Here is a 19,036-nt window from a genome sequence, read left to right on the forward strand (position 1 = left end):
ACAGGTAGTGAGATTTTGCAAGCCCAGACAAGTCATGGGGGTTACAGATAGTGTGACATGAACCCAAAATCCTGGTTGAGGCCGTCCTCATGTGTGCGGAACTTGACTCTGGGAGATGTGCGTGAGTTCCCGGTGCAGAGACACACACCTCAGTGGGAGGAATTAGCTAACAGGTTTTGGGCTGGTTTTCTGGTGAATGTCACACTGCGGTTGAAGCACATTACATGGAGGCAGGAATGATTCAATTTGATTTATTATTGTCACATGTATTAGCATACAGTGAAAAATATTGTTTCCTGCACGCTGCATAGACAAAGCATAGCACTCATACAGAAGGAAATCAGAATGTAGTGTTAAGTCACAGCTAGGATGTAGAGAAAGATCAACTTAACGCAAGGTAGGTCCATTCAGAATCTGACTCAGTTGGCATTGACCTCAGACTTTTGTATCTTTTTCCTGACGGAAGAAGGTGGAAGAGAGAATGTCTGGGATGCGCGGGATCCTTAATTATGCTGGCTGCTTTGTTGCTGCCTCACTTTTTCTGGACTGCATGTGATTTGTGCTCAAATTGACTTTCTTCTCTTTATTTCTTTTGTTAGCTGATGAATGACTGTTTTAGCCTCTTTGAGTGAATGTTTTAACATTACTCAGTTTGTGGGAGCTTTGTAAGTAAAGCTGGTTTGGATCCACAGATTCAAAGAACAGAAAATTCACTTATAGAGCAACCCTACAGGATCACAGAGATTACTGTGAAGATATGCACACTGTTCTCTGCTTCAATGTTTACTGGGTTGGGAACATCAGTTTGGATAGTCAGATTACTGTCATATAATGTGAGACCTTGACGTTATTGGCACAGTGGTTAGCACTGCTGCCTCACAGGACCAGGGTCCCAGGTTCAATTCCAGCCTCACGTCACTGTCAGTGTGGAGTTTGCACATTCTCCCCATGTCTGTGTGGGTTTCCTCCCCCACAATCCAAAGATGTGCAGTTTAGGTTGATTGGCTATGATAAATTGACCCTTGTGTCAGCGATTAACAGGGTAAATGTTTGAGGTTGTGGGAGTGGGGCCTGGGTGGTATTGTGGTCGGTGCCGGCTCGATGGGCTGAATGGCCTCCTTCCGTACTGTAGGGAGTCTATGAATTGATACTCAGCACACTTAATGGCAATTATAGTGCATTGGCCATTGTGTCAGCTTCACTTCAACTTGTCACCAAGATCTATCTGTTATCCATTTCATTCATTGCACTTTTGCCTACAATCCAGGTGACACTTCCTTACTCCACCGAGGGAGTATTATACAGTTGAAAGTTTCAATTTCTAAAATCTGCATTAAACTAAGGAACCGTCTGATTGTTCAGGTGACGTAAGAGATACCTTTACACTGTTACAAGGAGGAAAAAGCTAATTGTAGTGAAAATGTTTCTCCTTCAACCAACACCATCAAAAAGGCCAAGAATAAAGCAAGCCGCCTTTTGTGAAGGGAACAGAAGTGAACACTTTCGGTTGATGATGCCTCATTACAGCAGATGGATTGTTGTGACCCGAAACACTGGCTGGATTTTCTGGTTTCAACTGCTGCTAGGATTTTCCAGTTCCGCCAAAGGTCAATGGACTTTTGCACGGCTCATTGCATACCCCAGGGCGTCTCCCACCATGTCAGGGTCAGAATATCCCGACCATTCACTCTGTTTCTCTCTCCACACATGCTGTTTGACCTGCTGAGTTTTTGCAGCATTTTCTTTTTATAATTTCAGATTTTAGTGAGGTGGGCAGGTCAGGGCCCTTCCTGCGTTGGTGCAGAATCGATGGGCCGAAGGGCCTCCTTTGCACTGGAGTATTCTGTGATTCCAGCCTCTGGATTACTTTGGTTTTGTATCTCCAGTATTTTTTATCTGTTACTGTGGGGACAATGTTGTGCATTACGCGAATTCCCTCAGTACATCCGCAATTCTGTCACTATCTTTACCCAGCATCATGTAAGAAAATCTAATGAAATGTTTGGAAAGCCCCTCTCGCATTGAAATCCAGACTGAGATTATTGGTATGTTTTTTGTAATAGAACGTCTGACTGATAAAAATGGCAATAATGTACTTGGCATAAGTATTTACCTCTTTCAACATGACAAGTCTTCTTTTCGTCTGCTCGGTCACTGATACCTTCACTAGTTTCTTTTAGTTTTGATTGTTCTGAAATAACAACACAGACTAAATATATTAGCCAGCACATAAACTGACCTAAATCAATAGCATTTGGATCCTGATTGTGACATTTTTAAATCAGCAAATCATTCTAGATTCCTGTTTAACTTCCTTTTACTAAGAACATCAGACAGCACGTCAACTAAACATTTATCTCAACACTTTCACTACCAAGTATAATATAGCAGAACCAAACAACTGGTTATTCTGAATAGTAAAGTGAAAACTCTCTAGTTATTGGCAGTTTATTTTCCAGCTGTCCAGTCTGTTTTATTTGTACTAAATGTGCAGAATGTCACCTGAAGTCTTGTTATTTTTTTAAAAGTGAGAATAATCGCAGTGAAAGCAGAATATTCAGGAGATAACAATTCGGGTAGTTTCTTCAAAATTTTATTGTGTTTTACGCTGAGAGGGGTTAAGGGCTGGAACAGGGGTCCTCACAATGAAACCAGTAAATATCAGTCAAAATAATTGTTGGAGGATAAAGTCAATCCAAGTTTGAGTAGTGATTCCCTTGACAAGGAATCATTATTTTTCCACAGTTGTAAGAATCAGCTCAGGTTGCAGCAGCAAAATAAGGAGCAGTGTTTTACTCATCACTTAGCTGATAGTTAGCTTGACTGCATGTATCATGGATATTACAAGATTACAAGAATGCCTACAAAACCTACAAACCCTTTGTGGAACATTGTGATTGTGATAAAATCTGGAGCCAGGCTTGTGCTCCAGAAAGCAACTGTGCTTCCAGCCAAGCTGTTCCAGTACACCACTGCCATCTATTGGACAGTATGGAGAATTGCTCAGGCATGTCCAGTTCACAACACCAGGTTAAAGTCCAACAGGTTTATTTGGCAGCACAAGCTTTAGGAGCACAGTTCGCAAAATACAGGACAAATCTAATTCTCATCAGTGTGCTCTCCATCATCAGCAAAGTGATGGAAGCAACACTTACACAGTAATGAACTGCTCACTGACAGTTTGACTTCTGCCAGGGCCCTCAGCTCCTGATTTCATTACAGCCTCAGTCCAAACACGAACAAAAAAATACTCATATCAAGTACGAGGTGAGAATGACTGCCCTTAACATTAAGGCAGCATTTGACAGAGTGTGGTATCAAGGAACTCTGGCAAAACTGGGAATCAGGGAGCAAACTCTCAATTGGTTAGTCAAATCTGGCACAATGGAAGATGGTTCTGCGTGTTGGAAGCTAATTAACTCAACCCTTGGTGATCATTGCAGGAATTCCACAGGCAGCTTCCTAGTCCCAATAACCTCATCTCCATCATAAGGCCAGAAACAAGAATGTTTGCTGAAAGTTGCATAATGTTTGGCGCTGTTTGCTACTTGTCAGAGTCTGAGGCAGTCTGTTTCCATATATTTGATTTGATTTATTATCACATGTATTAACATACAGTGAAAAGTATTGTTTCTTGTGCATTTTGCAGACAAAGCATACTGTTCATAGAGAAGGAAATGAAAGAGTACAGAATGTAGTGTTACAGTCATAGCTGGAGTGTAGAAAAAGATCAGCTTAATGCAAAGTAGGTCCATTGAAAAGTCTGACAGCAGCAAGGAAAAAACTGTTCTTGAGAAGGTTGGTACATGACCTCAGTCTTTTGTATCTTTTTCCCGACAGAAGAAGGCAGAAGAGAGAATGTCCAAGGTGCGTGGGGTCCTTAATTATGATGCCTGCTTTGCCAAGGCAGTGTAAAGTGCAGACAGAGTCAATGGATGGGAGGCTGGTTTGCGTGATAAGAACATAAGAACATAAGAAATAGGAGCAGGAGTAGGCCATCTAGCCCTTCGAGCCTGCCCCGCCATTCAATAAGATCATGGCTGATCTGTTGTAGCTCAGTTCCACTTTCCCGCCCTCTCCCCATAACCCTTAATCCCCTCTCTTATCAAGAACCCATCAACCCGCTTCTTAAAAATATTTAGCGAGGCAGCCTCCACCACTTCAACGGGCAGAGAATTCCAGAGATTCACCACCCTTTGAGTGAAGAAGTTCCTCCTCAATTCCGTTCTAAACCGCCTCCCCTTTATCTTGAGGCTATGCCCCCTAGTCCTACTGTCTTTTTTGAGCGGGAAGAGTCTCTCCACCTCTATCCTATCCATCCCATTCATCATCTTATACGTCTCAATGAGATCTCCCCTCATTCTTCTAAACTCTAACGAGTACAAGCCTAGTTTATTCAGCCTCTCCTCATAGCTCAATCCCCTCAACTCCGGTATCAGCCTAGTAAACCTCCTCTGCACTCCCTCCAGGGCCAAAATATCCTTGCGCAGGTGCGGCGCCCAAAATTGCACACAGTACTCCAGCTGCGGCCTCACCAATGCCCTATACAGCTGCAGCAAGACCTCCCTACTTTTATATTCAATCCCCCTCGCTATGAAGGCCAGCATCCCATTCGCCTTCCTGACCACCTGCTGCACCTGCAAGCTGGGTTTTTGCGACTCATGCACAAGGACCCCGAGGTCCCTCTGCACCGTCGCCTGCTGCAGTTTTTCGCCACGTAAGTAATAGTCCTTCCTACCATTCCTCCTACCAAAGTGGACCACCTCACACTTGCCAACATTAAATTCCATTTGCCATTTCCTGGCCCATTCGCCCAGCCTATCTAGATCCTTCTGCAGACTCTCCACACCCTCCGCACAATTTGCCTTTCCCCCAATCTTGGTGTCATCAGCAAATTTCGACACCCTGCACTCGGTTCCCTCCTCCAGATCATCTATATAAATGGTAAATAGCTGAGGCCCCAGCACCGACCCCTGGGGCACCCCACTAGTCACCAACCGCCAATCCGAATAGCACCCATTGACCCCCACTCTCTGCCTCCTATTTGACAACCAATCCTCTATCCACGCTAACACCCTACCCCCAACTCCATGTCCCCTAACCTTCTGCAATAACCTCTTGTGAGGTACCTTGTCAAACGCCTTCTGAAAATCCAGAAAGACCACATCCACCGGCTCTCCTCTATCCACTGCCCTAGACACATCCTCATAGAACTCCAGTAAATTTGTCAGACACGACTTCCCTTTAATGAAACCGTGTTGCGTCCGCCCTATCAAGCAATTCCCTTCAAGATGCCTCGCAATTTCCTCCTTAATGACGGATTCTAACATTTTACCTACCACAGACGTTAAACTAACCGGCCTATAATTCCCCGCCTTTTGCCTGGCACCGTTCTTAAACAACGGCGTAACATTAGCCGTTTTCCAATCTTCCGGCACTTCCCCGGAATCCAGCGACGTCTGGAAAATAACCACCACGGCATCCACTATCACCTCCGCCATTTCTTTCAGAACCCTCGGATGCATTCCATCCGGTCCTGGGGACTTGTCCACAATCAGCCCCTCCAGTCTGTCGAGCACCACCTCTCTAGTAACAGTAATGTCATTAAGACCCTCCATTCCTACCACCTTTCCATCGCTAACCCCCGGCAAATTATTCACGTCCTCCTCCGTGAAGACAGAAACAAAAAAGTTATTCAAGACCTTAGCCATATCCCCATCCCCTACCACTAGGTCCCCTTTCTCATCCTCTAAAGGACCAACGTTCACCCTAGCCAGCCTCTTCCTTTTTATATATTTATAAAAACTCTTGCTATCCTTTTTTATATTAAGTGCTAGCCCAGCCTCATAGCTTCTCCTACCCTCCTTTATCAACTTCTTTGTCAATCTTTGTTGACATTTAAACCTTTCCCAATCCTCTTCTCGCCCACTACTCTTAGCTACTCTAAATTCCTCCGCTTTTAATTTAACACTTTCCTTCACCTCCTTCGTTATCCACGGCTTATTACCTCTCTTCCTACTGTCCTTTTTGACCATCGGAATAAATTTCTGCTGAGCACCAAGAAAGATCTCCTTAAAGATCCTCCACTGCTCCTCAGCAGACCTACCTTCCAACGCACTCCCCCAGTCCACATTCGCCAATTCTTCTCTCATCCTACCATACTCCCCTCTATTCAAACAAAGGACGCGTGTCCGGGAACCCACTTTCTCCTCCTCCATCTGCACCAGAAACTCCACCATACAATGATCACTCTCTCCAAGAGGATCCTTCACCGCAAGGTCCCTAATTCTACCCGCCTCATTACATAGCACCAGATCCAAGATAGCTCGCTCCCTCGTCGGCTCCAACACACACTGTTCAAGGAAATTATCCCGGCAGCATTCCAAGAACTCCTCCTCGAGCCCACCTCGTCCAACATGGGTCGACCAATCAATATGCAGATTGAAATCTCCCATAACTACTGCCGTCCCATTCCTGCACGCCGCACTTATTTGATAGATTGGGCGACATTCACAACCTTTTGTGTTTTTTTTTATTTGATTTATTATTGTCACATGTATTATCATACAGTGAAAATTATTGTTTCTTGTGCAGTCTACTGACATAACATACCATTCATAGAGAAGGAAACAAGTGCAGAAAGTAGTGTTACAATCATAGTTAGGGTGTAGAGAAAGGTTAACTTAATGCATGGTAACTCCATTCAAAAGTCTGATAGCGGCAGGGAAGAAGGTGTTCTTGAGTCGGTTGATACGTGACCTTATACTTTTGTATCTTTTTCCCAAAGGAAGAAAGTGAAAGGATGTCTGGGGTACGTGGGGTCCTTAATTATGCTGGCTGCTTTGCCGAGGCAGCGGGGAGTGTAGACAGAGTCAATGGATGGGAAGCTGGTTTGCGTGATGGATTGGGCTACATGCACGACATTTTGTAATTCCTTGCGGTCTTGGGCAGAGCAGGAGCCATACCAAGCTGTGATACAAAAAGAAAGAACGCTTTCTAAGGTACACCTGTAAAAGTTGGTGACAGTCGTAGTTGACATGCCAAATTTCTTTAGCCTCCTGAGAAAGTAGGGGCATTGGTGAGCTTTTTTAATTATAGTGTTGGCATGGGGGACCAGGACAGGTTACTGGTGATCTGGACATTTAAAATCTTGAAGTTCTCAACCCTTTCTACTTCATCCCCATTGATGTAGACAGGGGCATGTTCTCCTTTAAGCTTCCTGGAGTCAATGACAATCTCCTTCATTTTGTTGACATTGAGGGAGAGATTATTGTCACTGCACCAGTGTATCAGATTCTCTATCTCGTTCCTGTACTCTGTCTCGTCATTGTTTCAAATCCGACCCGCTACAATGGTGACATTAGCAAACTTGAAAATTGAATTGGAGGGGAACTTGGTCGCACAGTCAGAGGTGTATAAGGAGTATTGTAGGGGGCTGAGAACACAGCCTTGTGGGGCACTGGTGTTGAGAACAGTTGATGAGGAGGGGTTGCCTATCCTCACTGATTGTGGTCTGTGAGTTAGGAAGTTCAGGATCCAGTCGCAGAGGGAGGAGCCAAGGCCCAGGCCACGGAGTTTGGAGATGAGTTTTGTGAGAATAATGGTATTGAAGGCTGAGCTGTGGTTAATAAATAGGCAAGACCTATATATATAGCAGGACCTGGACAACATTTAGATTTGGGCAATAGCAAATAACATTTGCACAGTGAAAATACCAGGCAATGTCCAACCATAACAAAAGAAAATCTAAAAATCTCTGCTGGAGATCCAATGCCAGTAACTTTGCTGAATCCCCCACTGTCAACATCCAGAGGATTACCATGGACCAGAAACAGAACTGGGCCAGCCATACAGATATGGCAAGTAACTTACCTCCTGACTCTGCAAAGTCTAACTATCATCCACAAAGTACAAGTGAGGAATGAGAATGGACTACTCTCCACTTGCCTGGATGAGTAAAATGCCAACAATACAAAATATGATTGACACAATCCAGGTCACCCTGTCAACCACCATAAGCACCCTTGATCACTAGTGCACAGTGGCTGCAGTGTACACTATGCACAAGATATAATGCAACAATTTGCCAAGCTTCCTTCAACAGCACCTTCCAAACTTGCGATCTCTACTATCTTTAGAAAGAGAAAGGGAGCAGACACGTGACAATGGCAACACCATCACTTGCAATGTCCCATCTAGCCACAAACCATCCTGATTTGGACAGATATCGACTTGGAATCATATTGCTGACATATGTAGGGGGAGACTTGCTTTGAGCTGGAAGAGGCTGGATGTGATGATGGGGATGGTGGGACGGGGTGCATGATAAAAAGCCTTGGGGTTATGATAGTGAGACAGAGAGAGAGTGTGTACATGCGCGTGTGTGTGGAGAGTGTGTGTTTAACTCACTTCCAGTCTCAAGGCTCTCAATGAGTTAACTGGCAAGCCTGTCTCCTATTGAAATCCACAATGAGATAATTTGTGCTTTAGTTACAACACTGAGTAAGTATTTACCTCTTTCATGGTGGGGAATTGTCTCACTGCCAGCATCATCTTGATTTTCCTTTGGTTTCCCTTAAAGAACAATGTAGAAAAACTATCAACAGACATACAAGCTGACCAAAGCTGAATCTTAAATGTGACAATTTGTAAGTACATAATTTCTAGATTCTCATTTAAACAGCTCATATTAAACATTTTTGATACCATTTAAATGAAACATTTGCCTCAACTCTTTTGTTGCTCAAGAATAATGAAGCAGAACTAAATATCTGCTTATTGTGAATATCCCAGTGTAACTGTCATCATTGATATTGTTAGTTTCCAGCTTTTTAATCATGTTTAATCTGTTTTATTTGTACTCAATGTACATATGTCACCAGAAAACATGTTCACTTGAAATTTAGAGCAATATAACCAAAATATTTAAATATTAGCTGAGGTTCTTTAAACTGAAATAGAGATTTATAATGAGAGTGTTTAAGGCTTTTCCAATCTCCAGTGAAGCCCCCATTGTGTCACTCGGGGTAGTTCTCAAATTGCCACTAAGTGCAATGGAAGATTGTTAAATTAAGTGCTCCTCCAATCACAAGCAGTTCCTCTCTCTTGGAATAGGAGGAGCCTGTGATTGGAGGAGCAGCGACACTGGCCTCCAGAAATGGAGTCACTGTGGAGAAAGTGAGAGACTCACTCCTGCCAGGCTCAGGAAGGAAAGACTCAGGCTGGGCTGGGCTGGGCTGTGTAGAGGACCAAGAGATGGTCCATGCCAGGCTGTACAGGGGAAGGATGGGGAGGGCTGGGGAGGTGTGGCAGCACGTGGGAGAATGTGGTATGGGCCTGATGGAGTGAGGAACAGGCCGGGATGGGTGTTTGTAAACTGGGCCCAGATAGCCCAACTCTCTTTCTAATTTGCTGGTCATGGGAAGATAAGTGTACTGAATTCAGAACCATAAATTTGGAATATTTAAATGAAAATATGCATGAAAAATAGAAAAGAAAAATTAAGCATACAGGATTGCATTTACAAAGTCAAAATTACTTCTACAGATCATTCCACCACCCCCCGTCCCCAAAGGATTTTCTATTTGTTCTGACTCACAAGTAAACACCATTTAGATTGTAATTCTTTATCGATAATATAGCAATATTACCCCCAAGATAAAATTATGGTTACTTTAGTGACGCATTCCGTAGAGTCTCTCGCACTTCACTTTCCCTCTGCTGTGGATCTCCAAAATAACAGACACTGCAGCCTCAAGACTTCTTTTGTCGAATTGAATGGCTTATTTAAAATTGTGGGTGGTATTCTCCAACCACCCTCACCCCAAAACCTGCCCGAGGTCAATGGACCTTGGCATGGTCACCCACTGCCTGTTACGACTCCTGTGGTGGGCAGGATGGAGGATTTTCCTTCTGCATCTTTCCTGCCCAGAGCTTTTGCTCACGGGTCTTTCTCATACAGCCAATCCACAGGCAATCTCTCATTGCCATTCACAAACCCAGCGCTCAACATCTCTCCCTAGATACCTTTTTTCCTCTTTCACCTTTGACTCCATCGTCCTTAGTCCTTCCTTAAACTTAACTTCCCTAGAATATAAAAATCTTTTATGTTCTGCCCTACTGCACGAACTTCCAGGTCAAATATATTTATTTATAACCTTTTCCAAGTTGTAAAGAATTTTTTTTCGCTTTGAAACTTAACAGCTAAAACGTGAAACCCTCACTTATCTCATGATGCAAAGTTCTACCAACAGGTTATTTACTTGCAGAAAATTAATTTGCCACCCATGCTTCAAATACATGCCTTTAACACCTACATTTCTCAGATGTCCTAAGCCCTGTAGACATCAGCCCCAGCTTAATTAAATTATGTTTACACATGGTGACACATACAGAAACACAAGCTTGCTTCACAGAGTAAAACAACAGATCCCCAAGTATCGAATATAACATCAGCCATCATTACAGTGGGAGTGAGTGAGTGTGTGTGTGGCAGTGGGTGAGTATATCTGGGAGTGAAATTGTCTGGGAGTACATGTGTGTGGGATTGAGTGGGAGCAGGAGTGAGTGTGTGTGGGAGCGACTGTGGGCAGGAGTAAGTTGAGGGGGGGGTTATTTGCTCACATTTACAGGGGGCAGAAGCAACAGAGGATACAGAAAATCATGTGGGTGTGCCAAAACGGCCATTACGCTGCTGGGATTATCCCAATCGACTGTCCCCTCCATCTGCCAGTAACATCACAGACTCCTTTTGCATCATTTGAAATATACTTATCAGGCCTTTACGTCTGATAATCCTTCCACGTTTAATTGTCCATTCACATTAGCATGAGGGCACACTCACCTGAATCACGAGTTCCCCAAGATGTGCAGCTGGCAAACATACCCACCGGACAGAGTGTGGGAGTGAGGTGTGACTGTGTGAATGAATATGGGAGTGAGTGTGCATGTATGTGAGTGTGAGTGAGCATAGGAATGAATGAATATAGGAGTGTTTGTGTGTGTGTGTGTGTGTGTGTGTGTGTGCATGCACATGTGTGTGGCAGTGAGTGAGCATGTGCGTGAGGGAGGGAATTAATGAGTATAGGAATGAATGAGTGTTTGTGGGAAGGTGAGTGTGTGATTCACTCCTATTTTCAGGCCTCTCATTAATTCTCACTGCCAAGCACTAACAGGAATTCTCAATGGGTGAGTATGCTAAATTTGAAAATCCATTTAAATTACTGGTTAGAAATTGCATTAATACTGAAGTAATAAGGAGATATATAATTTTAAAGTTTACATTAAAAAAATCAAAAACCAAATTAAAAACTAATTAAAAAAAACAGAGATAGAGGGTGAGGTGATGTGTTGTTCATGCATGACATGGAAGCTGGTGGACCCCATTGTGGTTTCCAGTGAGCACATCTGTCGTAAGTGTTGGTTGCTTGAGGAACTCCAGCTCAGAGTGGATGAGCTGGATTCTGAGCTTTGAATGCTGTGACACATTAGAAAGGGGAAGAGAAACCGGACACTGTGTTCCAAGAGGCAGTCACACCCCTTAGATTAAACATCTTGAATTCAGCCAGTGGTTAGGGACAGGAGAGTGTGGCTGAGAGTGAGGCAAGTAGAAGGATCCAGGAGATAAGGTTGTAGGAGCTTCAGTCCCTGAACTTGTCCAACAGGCTCGAGATTCTTGCTCCCTGTGTGGATGGGAATGGGTAGTGAAGGGAGGATGAGCAAACTGACCAGGGGAGAAAAAAAGAAATGTAGTCATAATTGGGGATAGTATTGTTAGGGGCATTGACACTGTTCATCTGTGACCAGGATTGAGAATCCCCAAGGTTGTGTTGGCTGCCTGGTGCTTTGGTTCGCGATGTCTTATCTAGGCTAAATATCCAGTTGTCATGGTCCACATAGGTACCAATGACATAGACAGAACAGGAACAAAGGCTTTGCTAAGGGAATATGAACAGCTAGCAGTTAAATTTAAAAACCAGAACCAAAAGGTAATAATCTCTGGATTGGCACAGGGGTCAATAAGATTAAGGGGGTAAATGCGTGGCTGAAAGATTGGTGTGGCAGGAATGGGTTTGAATTCATGAGACGTTGGCACCAGTATTGGGGAAGAGGGAACCTGTTCCGATGGGACGGTCTTCACCTGAATCATTCTGGTGAATCATATAACTAAGGCTGTAGATAGAGCTTTAAACTAAATAGTAGGGGGAGGGTTCAGTTGTAGGGAGAATTAGAAAATCAAAATTAAAGGAGAGGGTAGAAGTGCAGGTTAATGATAAGGACTTGCAACTAGTTAAAGGAGCCAAAGGCTCAAGAGAGGCTAGTAAAGTTTCCAGACCACGTAATAGAACAGAGAGTATAGAAGGTGGCAGGATCTAACCTCAGGCAGAGCAAAAAATGTGACAAGTATGATGAGAAGGGAGGTGGTCAATGAGGGTGTTGTACCCAAACGCGCATAATATATTGAACAAGGTAATTGAGCTTGTTGCGCACATTGAAATTGGGTGGTACGATGTTGTGGGCATCACAGAGACGTGGCTGCAAGGGGATCAGAGCTGGGATCTAAATATCCTAGGGTATGTGTCCTATCGAAAGGACAGGCACATGGGAAAAGTGGGCAGGATTGCATTGTTAGTAAGGAATGAAGTTAAATCAATATCAAGAAGCAATATAGGATCAGAAGGCATAGAATCTCTGTGGGTAGAGTTGAGGAATCACAAAGGTAAAAAGACACTGATGGGAGTTATGCACAGGACCCCTAGCAGCAATCAGGATGTGGGGCAGAAAATAAATCAGTAGATAGAAAAGGCCAATAAAAAGGCAATATTACAATAATCATGGGGGAGTTCAATATGCAAGTGAACTGGGAAAATCAGATAGGTACTGGATTCAAAGTAAAGGAATTTGTGGAATGTCTAAGATGATTTTTTTGGAGCACATGTGACAGAGCTTACTAAGGAACAAGCAATTCTGGATTTGGTGATGTGTAATGAGGCAGATTTGATTAGGGAATTTAAGGTGAAGGAACCCTGAGGGAGCAGTGACCACAATTTGATAGAATTTACGCTGCAGTTTGAACCGGAGAAGCTGGAATCAGATGTAACAGTACTATAATTAAATAAAGGTAACTACAAAGACATGAGGAAGGAGCTGGCCAGAGTTGATTGGAAAGGGAGCCTAGCAGGGGAGACAGTGGAACAGCAATGACAGGAGTTTTAGTGGGTTATTTGGGAGGCACAACAGAAATTCATCCCAAAGAGAAGGAAACATGCTAAGGGGAGGTTGAGGCATCCACGGCTGATGAGGGAAGTCAAGAACAGCATAAAGGCAAAAGAGAAAGCATACAAAGTGGCAAGGATTAGTGGGAGGTCAGAGGATTGGGAAGCCTTTAAAAGCAAGCAGAGGACAACTAAAAAAGCAATAAGGGGGGAGAAGACGAAATATGAGTGTAAGCTGGCTAGTAGTATAAATTAAGACAGAAAGAGTCTTTTTCAATATATAGAAGGTAAGAAAAATGCAAAAATAGACATTGGACCACTGAAGAAGTGATAATAGGAAACAAAGCAATGGCAGAGGAACTGAGTCGTTACTTTGCATCAGTCTTCATGGTGGAAGACACTAGTGGGATGCCAGAGCTCCAGGAGAATCGGGGGCACAGGTGAGTGCAGTGGCCATCACTGAGGAGAGGGGAAACTGAAAGGTCTGAAGGTGGATAAGTCACCTGGATCAGATGGACTACACGCCAGGGTTCTAAAAGAGATAGCTGAGGAAATTGTGGAGTCATTGATGGTGATCTTTCAGGAATCGCTGAGGCAGGGAGAGTCCCAGAGGACTGGAAAGTAACTAATATAACACCGCTGTTTGAGAAGGGAGGGAGGCAGAAGACAGGAGGTTATAGGCCGATTAGCCTGACTTCAGTCATTGGCAAGATTTAGAGTTTATTATTAAAGATGAGATTGCAGAGTACTTGGAAGTGCATGATAAATTAGAACTGAGTCAGCACAGCTTTATCAAGAGAAGTCACGTCTGACAAATCTGTTAGAATTCTTTGAGGAGGTAACAAGGAAGTTAGATAAAGGAGAACCAGTGGACGTGATTGATTTAGATTTCCAGAAGGCCTTTGACAAGATGCCGCAAAGAAGACTGTTAAATAAGAGTCCACAGTGTTAATAAGATCCTGGCACGGATAGAGGATTGGCTGACTGGCAGAAGGTAGAGAGTGGGGATAAATGGGTCTTTATCAGGTTGACAGGGGTCAGTGCTGGAACCACAATTTTTCACATATATTAACGATTTGGAGGAAGGAACTGAAGGCACTGTTGCTAAGATGGCAGATGATACAAAGTTATGTCGAGGGACAGGTAGTATTGAGGAAGCAAGTGGGCTGCAGAAGGACTTGGACAGGTAGGAGTCTGGGCAAAGTGACAGATGGAATACAATATGGAAAAGTGTGAGGTTATGAACTTTGGAAGGAGGAATGGAGGCATAGACTATTTTCTAAATGGGGAAATGCTTCGGAAATCAGGAGCACAAAGGGACTTGAGAGAACTTATTCAAGATTCTCTTAAGGTTAACACGCAGGTTCATTGGCAGTTGGGAGGGGAAATGCAATGTTAGCAGTTATGTCAAGTGGGCTAGAATACAAGAGCAGGATGTACTTCTGAGGCTGTATAAGACTCTGGTCAGACCCCATTTGGAGTACTGTGAGCAGTTTTGGTCTCATATCGAAGCAAGGATGTGCTGGCCTGGGGAAGGGCCCCAAGGGCTCCATAGGAGGATCACCCTGCAGAGCAGGAAATGGGTCAGTTACTTCATTCATTTCACTAGGGCAAGTGAATATTCTCCTCACTCCAAACTTCTATCAGCACAGATATCACTGATTGTGTCATGGGATGTGGGCATTACTAACAAGGCCAGCAATTCTGTTGCCCATTCCTAATTGCCCTTGGAAAGGTGATGGTTATCTGCCTTCTTGAATTGTTGCAGTCCACATGGTGTGGGTACACCCACAATGTTTTGGGGAAAAACTTCCAGGGTTTTGACAGAGGTACAGTGAAATGATAGTCAAGATGGGATGTGGAGTGAAAGGCAACTTACAGGTGTTACCGTTCCCTTGTGCTTGTTCCCTTTGTCCTTCACACTGGTAGAGGCTGCGGGTTTGAAAGGTGCTTTCAAAAGATAATTGTTAAGTTGCTGCGGTTCATCTTGTACGTGCTATACACTGCTGCCACTGCTGGCGGATGGAATGGATGTGACGGTTAGGGGATACACGCCAACCAAGCAGGCTGCTTTGTCATGATGGTGTCAAGATGTTTGAGTGTTTTTGGAGCTGCACTCATCCAGGCAAATGGAGAGTATTCCATCACACTCCTGACCTATTCCCTGCTAACGGTGGATAGGTTTTGGGGAGTCAGGACGTCAGTTAGTAGTGACACTATTAACAGCCCATGGCCTGCTCTTTCATCAAATGTGCTCACATTTAAATAATTTGTACAGGAGAAGTTAGGCCACAACAGGATGAAGAGAGAAAAGACGGGATTTGGAATACCAGAGCTCAGAAACCTAATGCCATTTCGGCAGTAGGCTGCAGGGCTGGCAGAGGAGGACACAGACTATGCCTTGTTCTGTATTCAGCTGAGGGAAGTGCTACAGGAGTTCAAGGTGCCAACTTCTAAAACTTGAATTATATTAAGGACTCACCTGACTGCTCAGGGGGAAGTGAAAGATAACACTCTTACAAGGATGAACTAACTCTGTGGTTAAAGTGGAAATGATTATCCCTCAACCAGTGCACCAGAAAAATCCAGATTGTATTATCATTGTGTTAAACATTTCACTGTCCCCAACAGTTTATTTTGAATTAAACTGTAGGCATAGACATTAGGACTGGCTTAATAAGCTAGCTGATCTTTTCATGCCTGTTAATTTTATATATATTCCTATATAGGAAGGGAACAAACAAATTCAGAACCAAAGTAGGGAATCCTACAGACAGAAAGTGCCTGAGATATAGAATGGGACAAGGAGCACAGCTGAGCCTAGGGGTTGCAGCGGTTCAGATTTCTCTGAGTACGTGGTTTCAGGTGGATTGCACAATGTTCTGAGAAAATGTCTATCTACAGTACATCTGAAATATTGGCATTTTGCAGCATTCTCTTCTATGCTAATTTTTGTAACTTTAAGCCCGGATTATAAGAAGTTTGAAAAGTTACTCCCTGATTGAACTTCACCCTGAGATTATCTGTATGCTTATTGTAATAAGAGTATTCGATGGATTGTACTAATAAGAATAGAAATTATATACTTGGCGTAGTATTTACCTCTTTCAAAAGGAACGTGTGTCTTCTCAAAAACTGTTCTTCCAGGATCATCTTCACTTTCTTTTGGTTTGTCTTGTCCTGAAATAGCAAAGCAATCAATATGTATTAACCAGCGGAAAAACTGATCTGAATCAATAATACCTGAATCCTGAATGCGACGGTATTACAACTAGATCGTTTGTTCAAGTGACTTCAATTAGGAATTCTGAAGGCACTTCAACAAAACCTTTGGCTCAACTCTTACAGTGTCTCACGTCATCACTTGTAGCACCAATAAATGTCAAGTTGTTGTAAATAGTCAAATGCAAACCATCAGCATTAGAGTAACTAGTTAGTTTCCAGCAGTGCACTTTGACCCAGTTAATTTGCATTAAATATACAAAACGTACCCTGAAAACATGTTTATTCTTTAAAAAAGTACTAATAGATGCAGAATAAATAGGAGGTAACAGGGGCGATTCTCCCAGCCCACTACACTGCCAGGAAACTCAAATAGAGGTTATGTAGCAGACTTCCCGCTGGGAGCCATGGCCTCCATGGGTCTCTGGCCTCCAGGTTTCAGAAATTGGCATGGAGCTTTATAAATTATGGAAATCAGCATTACCATCTTATTCGCAGGCCTGAGACTGAAGTCTCCGGGCCCGCTAGCCTCTCCCCCCAGCCAGAAGTGTTTCACACCAGCAGGGTTTATGATAGCACCCTACTAGTGGGGAGCTGGCAGCCCAGCCCCACTGTAGTGAAAGGAAGCCATTGTGGCCCCCCAGGAGGTCGAGGGTAAGGGGGTGCCCCCTGGGCATTGCCAGCTTGGCAATGTCAACCTGGCCCCATGGAACTGCCCCCCAAGGGGCAAAGTGACAATGCCCAGGGTGCATCTTGACACTGCCCACTGGGCATCGGGCAGTATCAAGGAGTTGGGGCTGGGGGGGGGGGGGGGGGGGGGGGTGGAGCCTCTGGAGGGAGATTGGTGAGGGTGGAGGGTCCAGTTGCCACTCTGCATTCAGTGGTGACAGAAGGAGTGAGGCTCGCAATCGGGCCTGGCCATGAGGTTGTAGATGGCTGGCCTAGTGGGAGGCGGGACTGCGGGGGCGAGGGGGGAGTCGACACTGTGGTGGGGGAGTCAGGGTAGCCGGCGATGCTGGTGGTGGGAGGGGGACGGGGGAACGATGACAGGAGATTAAGACTGCCGGGGATGGGGTGGTTAGGGCTGTTCTGGACATGAACGAGGTTGGAGATACTGGCTTTGGTCTGGGGTAAGCACAGTAAGAAGTCTCACAGCACCAGGTTAAAAGCCCAACAGGTTTATTTTGTAGCACAAGCCACTAGCTTTCACAGCACTGCCACTTCATCAGGTAAGTGGGAGTTGTGTTCGCAAACAGGGCATATAAAGACACAAGCTCAATTTACAAAATAACGGTTGGAATGCGAGTCTTTACAGGTCATCAAATCTTAAAGGTACAGACAGTGTGAGTGGAGAGAGCGTTAAGCACAGGTTAAAGAGATGTGTATTGTCTCCAGCCAGGACAGGTAGTGAGATTTTGCAAGCCCAGACAAGTCATGGGGGTTACAGATAGTGTGACATGAACCCAAAATCTTGGTTGAGGCCGTCCTCATGTGTGCGGAACTTGACTCTGGGAGATGTGCGTGAGTTCCCGGTGCAGACACAAACCCTGATACAAGGCCGACGATGCGAATCTCCCACTAAGGAAGTTGCAGGTCGTGATGAGAGAATCACAGCCAACATTTCAGGCGATTTCTATAATGGTGTCAATACTTCAAGCTTAAGTTTTTCACCACAACTGGATAGGAGTTTGTGTGATGTGTAAAACGTAGAAATTACCTGTTGCGATGTTCAGTGCTGTGCTTTTAGTCTGAGCATCCTCTGAATCCGGCTTAACTTCAATGCTTAACTCATCACCTTGATCCATGGAGACATCCGGTATCACTGAAATGGAACCGGGAATGTGGACAGATCCATCAGATGTATGTTGTAAATATGGAACCTCAGCACTGAAGGAATCATCTTTCTTGCTTAAAGGCAGTACATCTTTTAGGGGAGTAGATGTACACTTTGGTCCTGACAATTGCTTTTCTGAAAATTCACAAGGAAATAATTCCTTTGTTTTTTGCTTCCCTTTCCTCGTCACTACTATGCCAATTTTCTCCTTCTCTGGACTGATCACAATAACATTCAAATTCCGATCAGTTTGCTCACTGTGACTGGTTTCATCCAGTATCTTAATATCACTGGCTGTGGGCAGAACTACAAAACAGATGGCATTAAGGTGGCAGAATTGGTTCCAATTCTCCCAGAACATTCTTGTGTAGACAAAAATTACAAACTGAATTGACAGCAACATTTACTGAATGATTACGGTTAATTGGTTTGCATTTGCTGCTGTCCCACTTTCTCTGATGTGCAATTGGTTTGATGTGATTTGATTTATTATTGTCGCATGTATCAGTGCACAGTGAAGACTATTGTTTCTTGCGCGCTATACAAACAGAGCATATCATTCATAGAGAAGGAAAGGAGAGAGTACACAATGTAGTGTTACAGTCATAGCTAGGGTGTATAGAAAGACCAACTTAATGCAAGGTAAGTCCATTCAAAAGTCTGACGGCAGCAGGGAAGAAGCAGTTCTTGAGTCGATTGGTATGTAACCTCAGACTTTTGTATCTTTTTCCTGATGGAAGAGGGAATGTCCGGGGTGCATGGGGTC

At 44.0% G+C, this 19,036-nt stretch overlaps 1 protein-coding gene across 1 annotated transcript in view; it reads right to left on the bottom strand.

Annotated features, from left to right (window-relative positions):
* Nucleotides 1-710: 710 nt before the first annotated feature.
* LOC145343665 (uncharacterized) overlaps nucleotides 711-19,036 on the bottom strand; it is a 48,980-nt gene continuing 30,654 nt past the window's right edge. Inside the window, exons 8-12 of the mRNA XM_080189831.1 lie at nucleotides 18,154-18,258; nucleotides 16,317-16,394; nucleotides 8,515-8,574; nucleotides 2,114-2,191; nucleotides 711-727 (exon numbers count right to left, since the gene is read on the bottom strand). Of these exons, the coding sequence (XP_080045957.1) occupies nucleotides 711-727; nucleotides 2,114-2,191; nucleotides 8,515-8,574; nucleotides 16,317-16,394; nucleotides 18,154-18,258 (338 nt within the window). The remainder of the gene's footprint in view (nucleotides 728-2,113; nucleotides 2,192-8,514; nucleotides 8,575-16,316; nucleotides 16,395-18,153; nucleotides 18,259-19,036) is intronic.

Source organism: Carcharhinus amblyrhynchos, chromosome 6 (assembly GCF_965287045.1).
Source record: "Carcharhinus amblyrhynchos chromosome 6, sCarAmb.v2.hapA, whole genome shotgun sequence".
In the NCBI taxonomy this organism is placed as follows: Eukaryota; Metazoa; Chordata; class Chondrichthyes; order Carcharhiniformes; family Carcharhinidae; genus Carcharhinus; species Carcharhinus amblyrhynchos.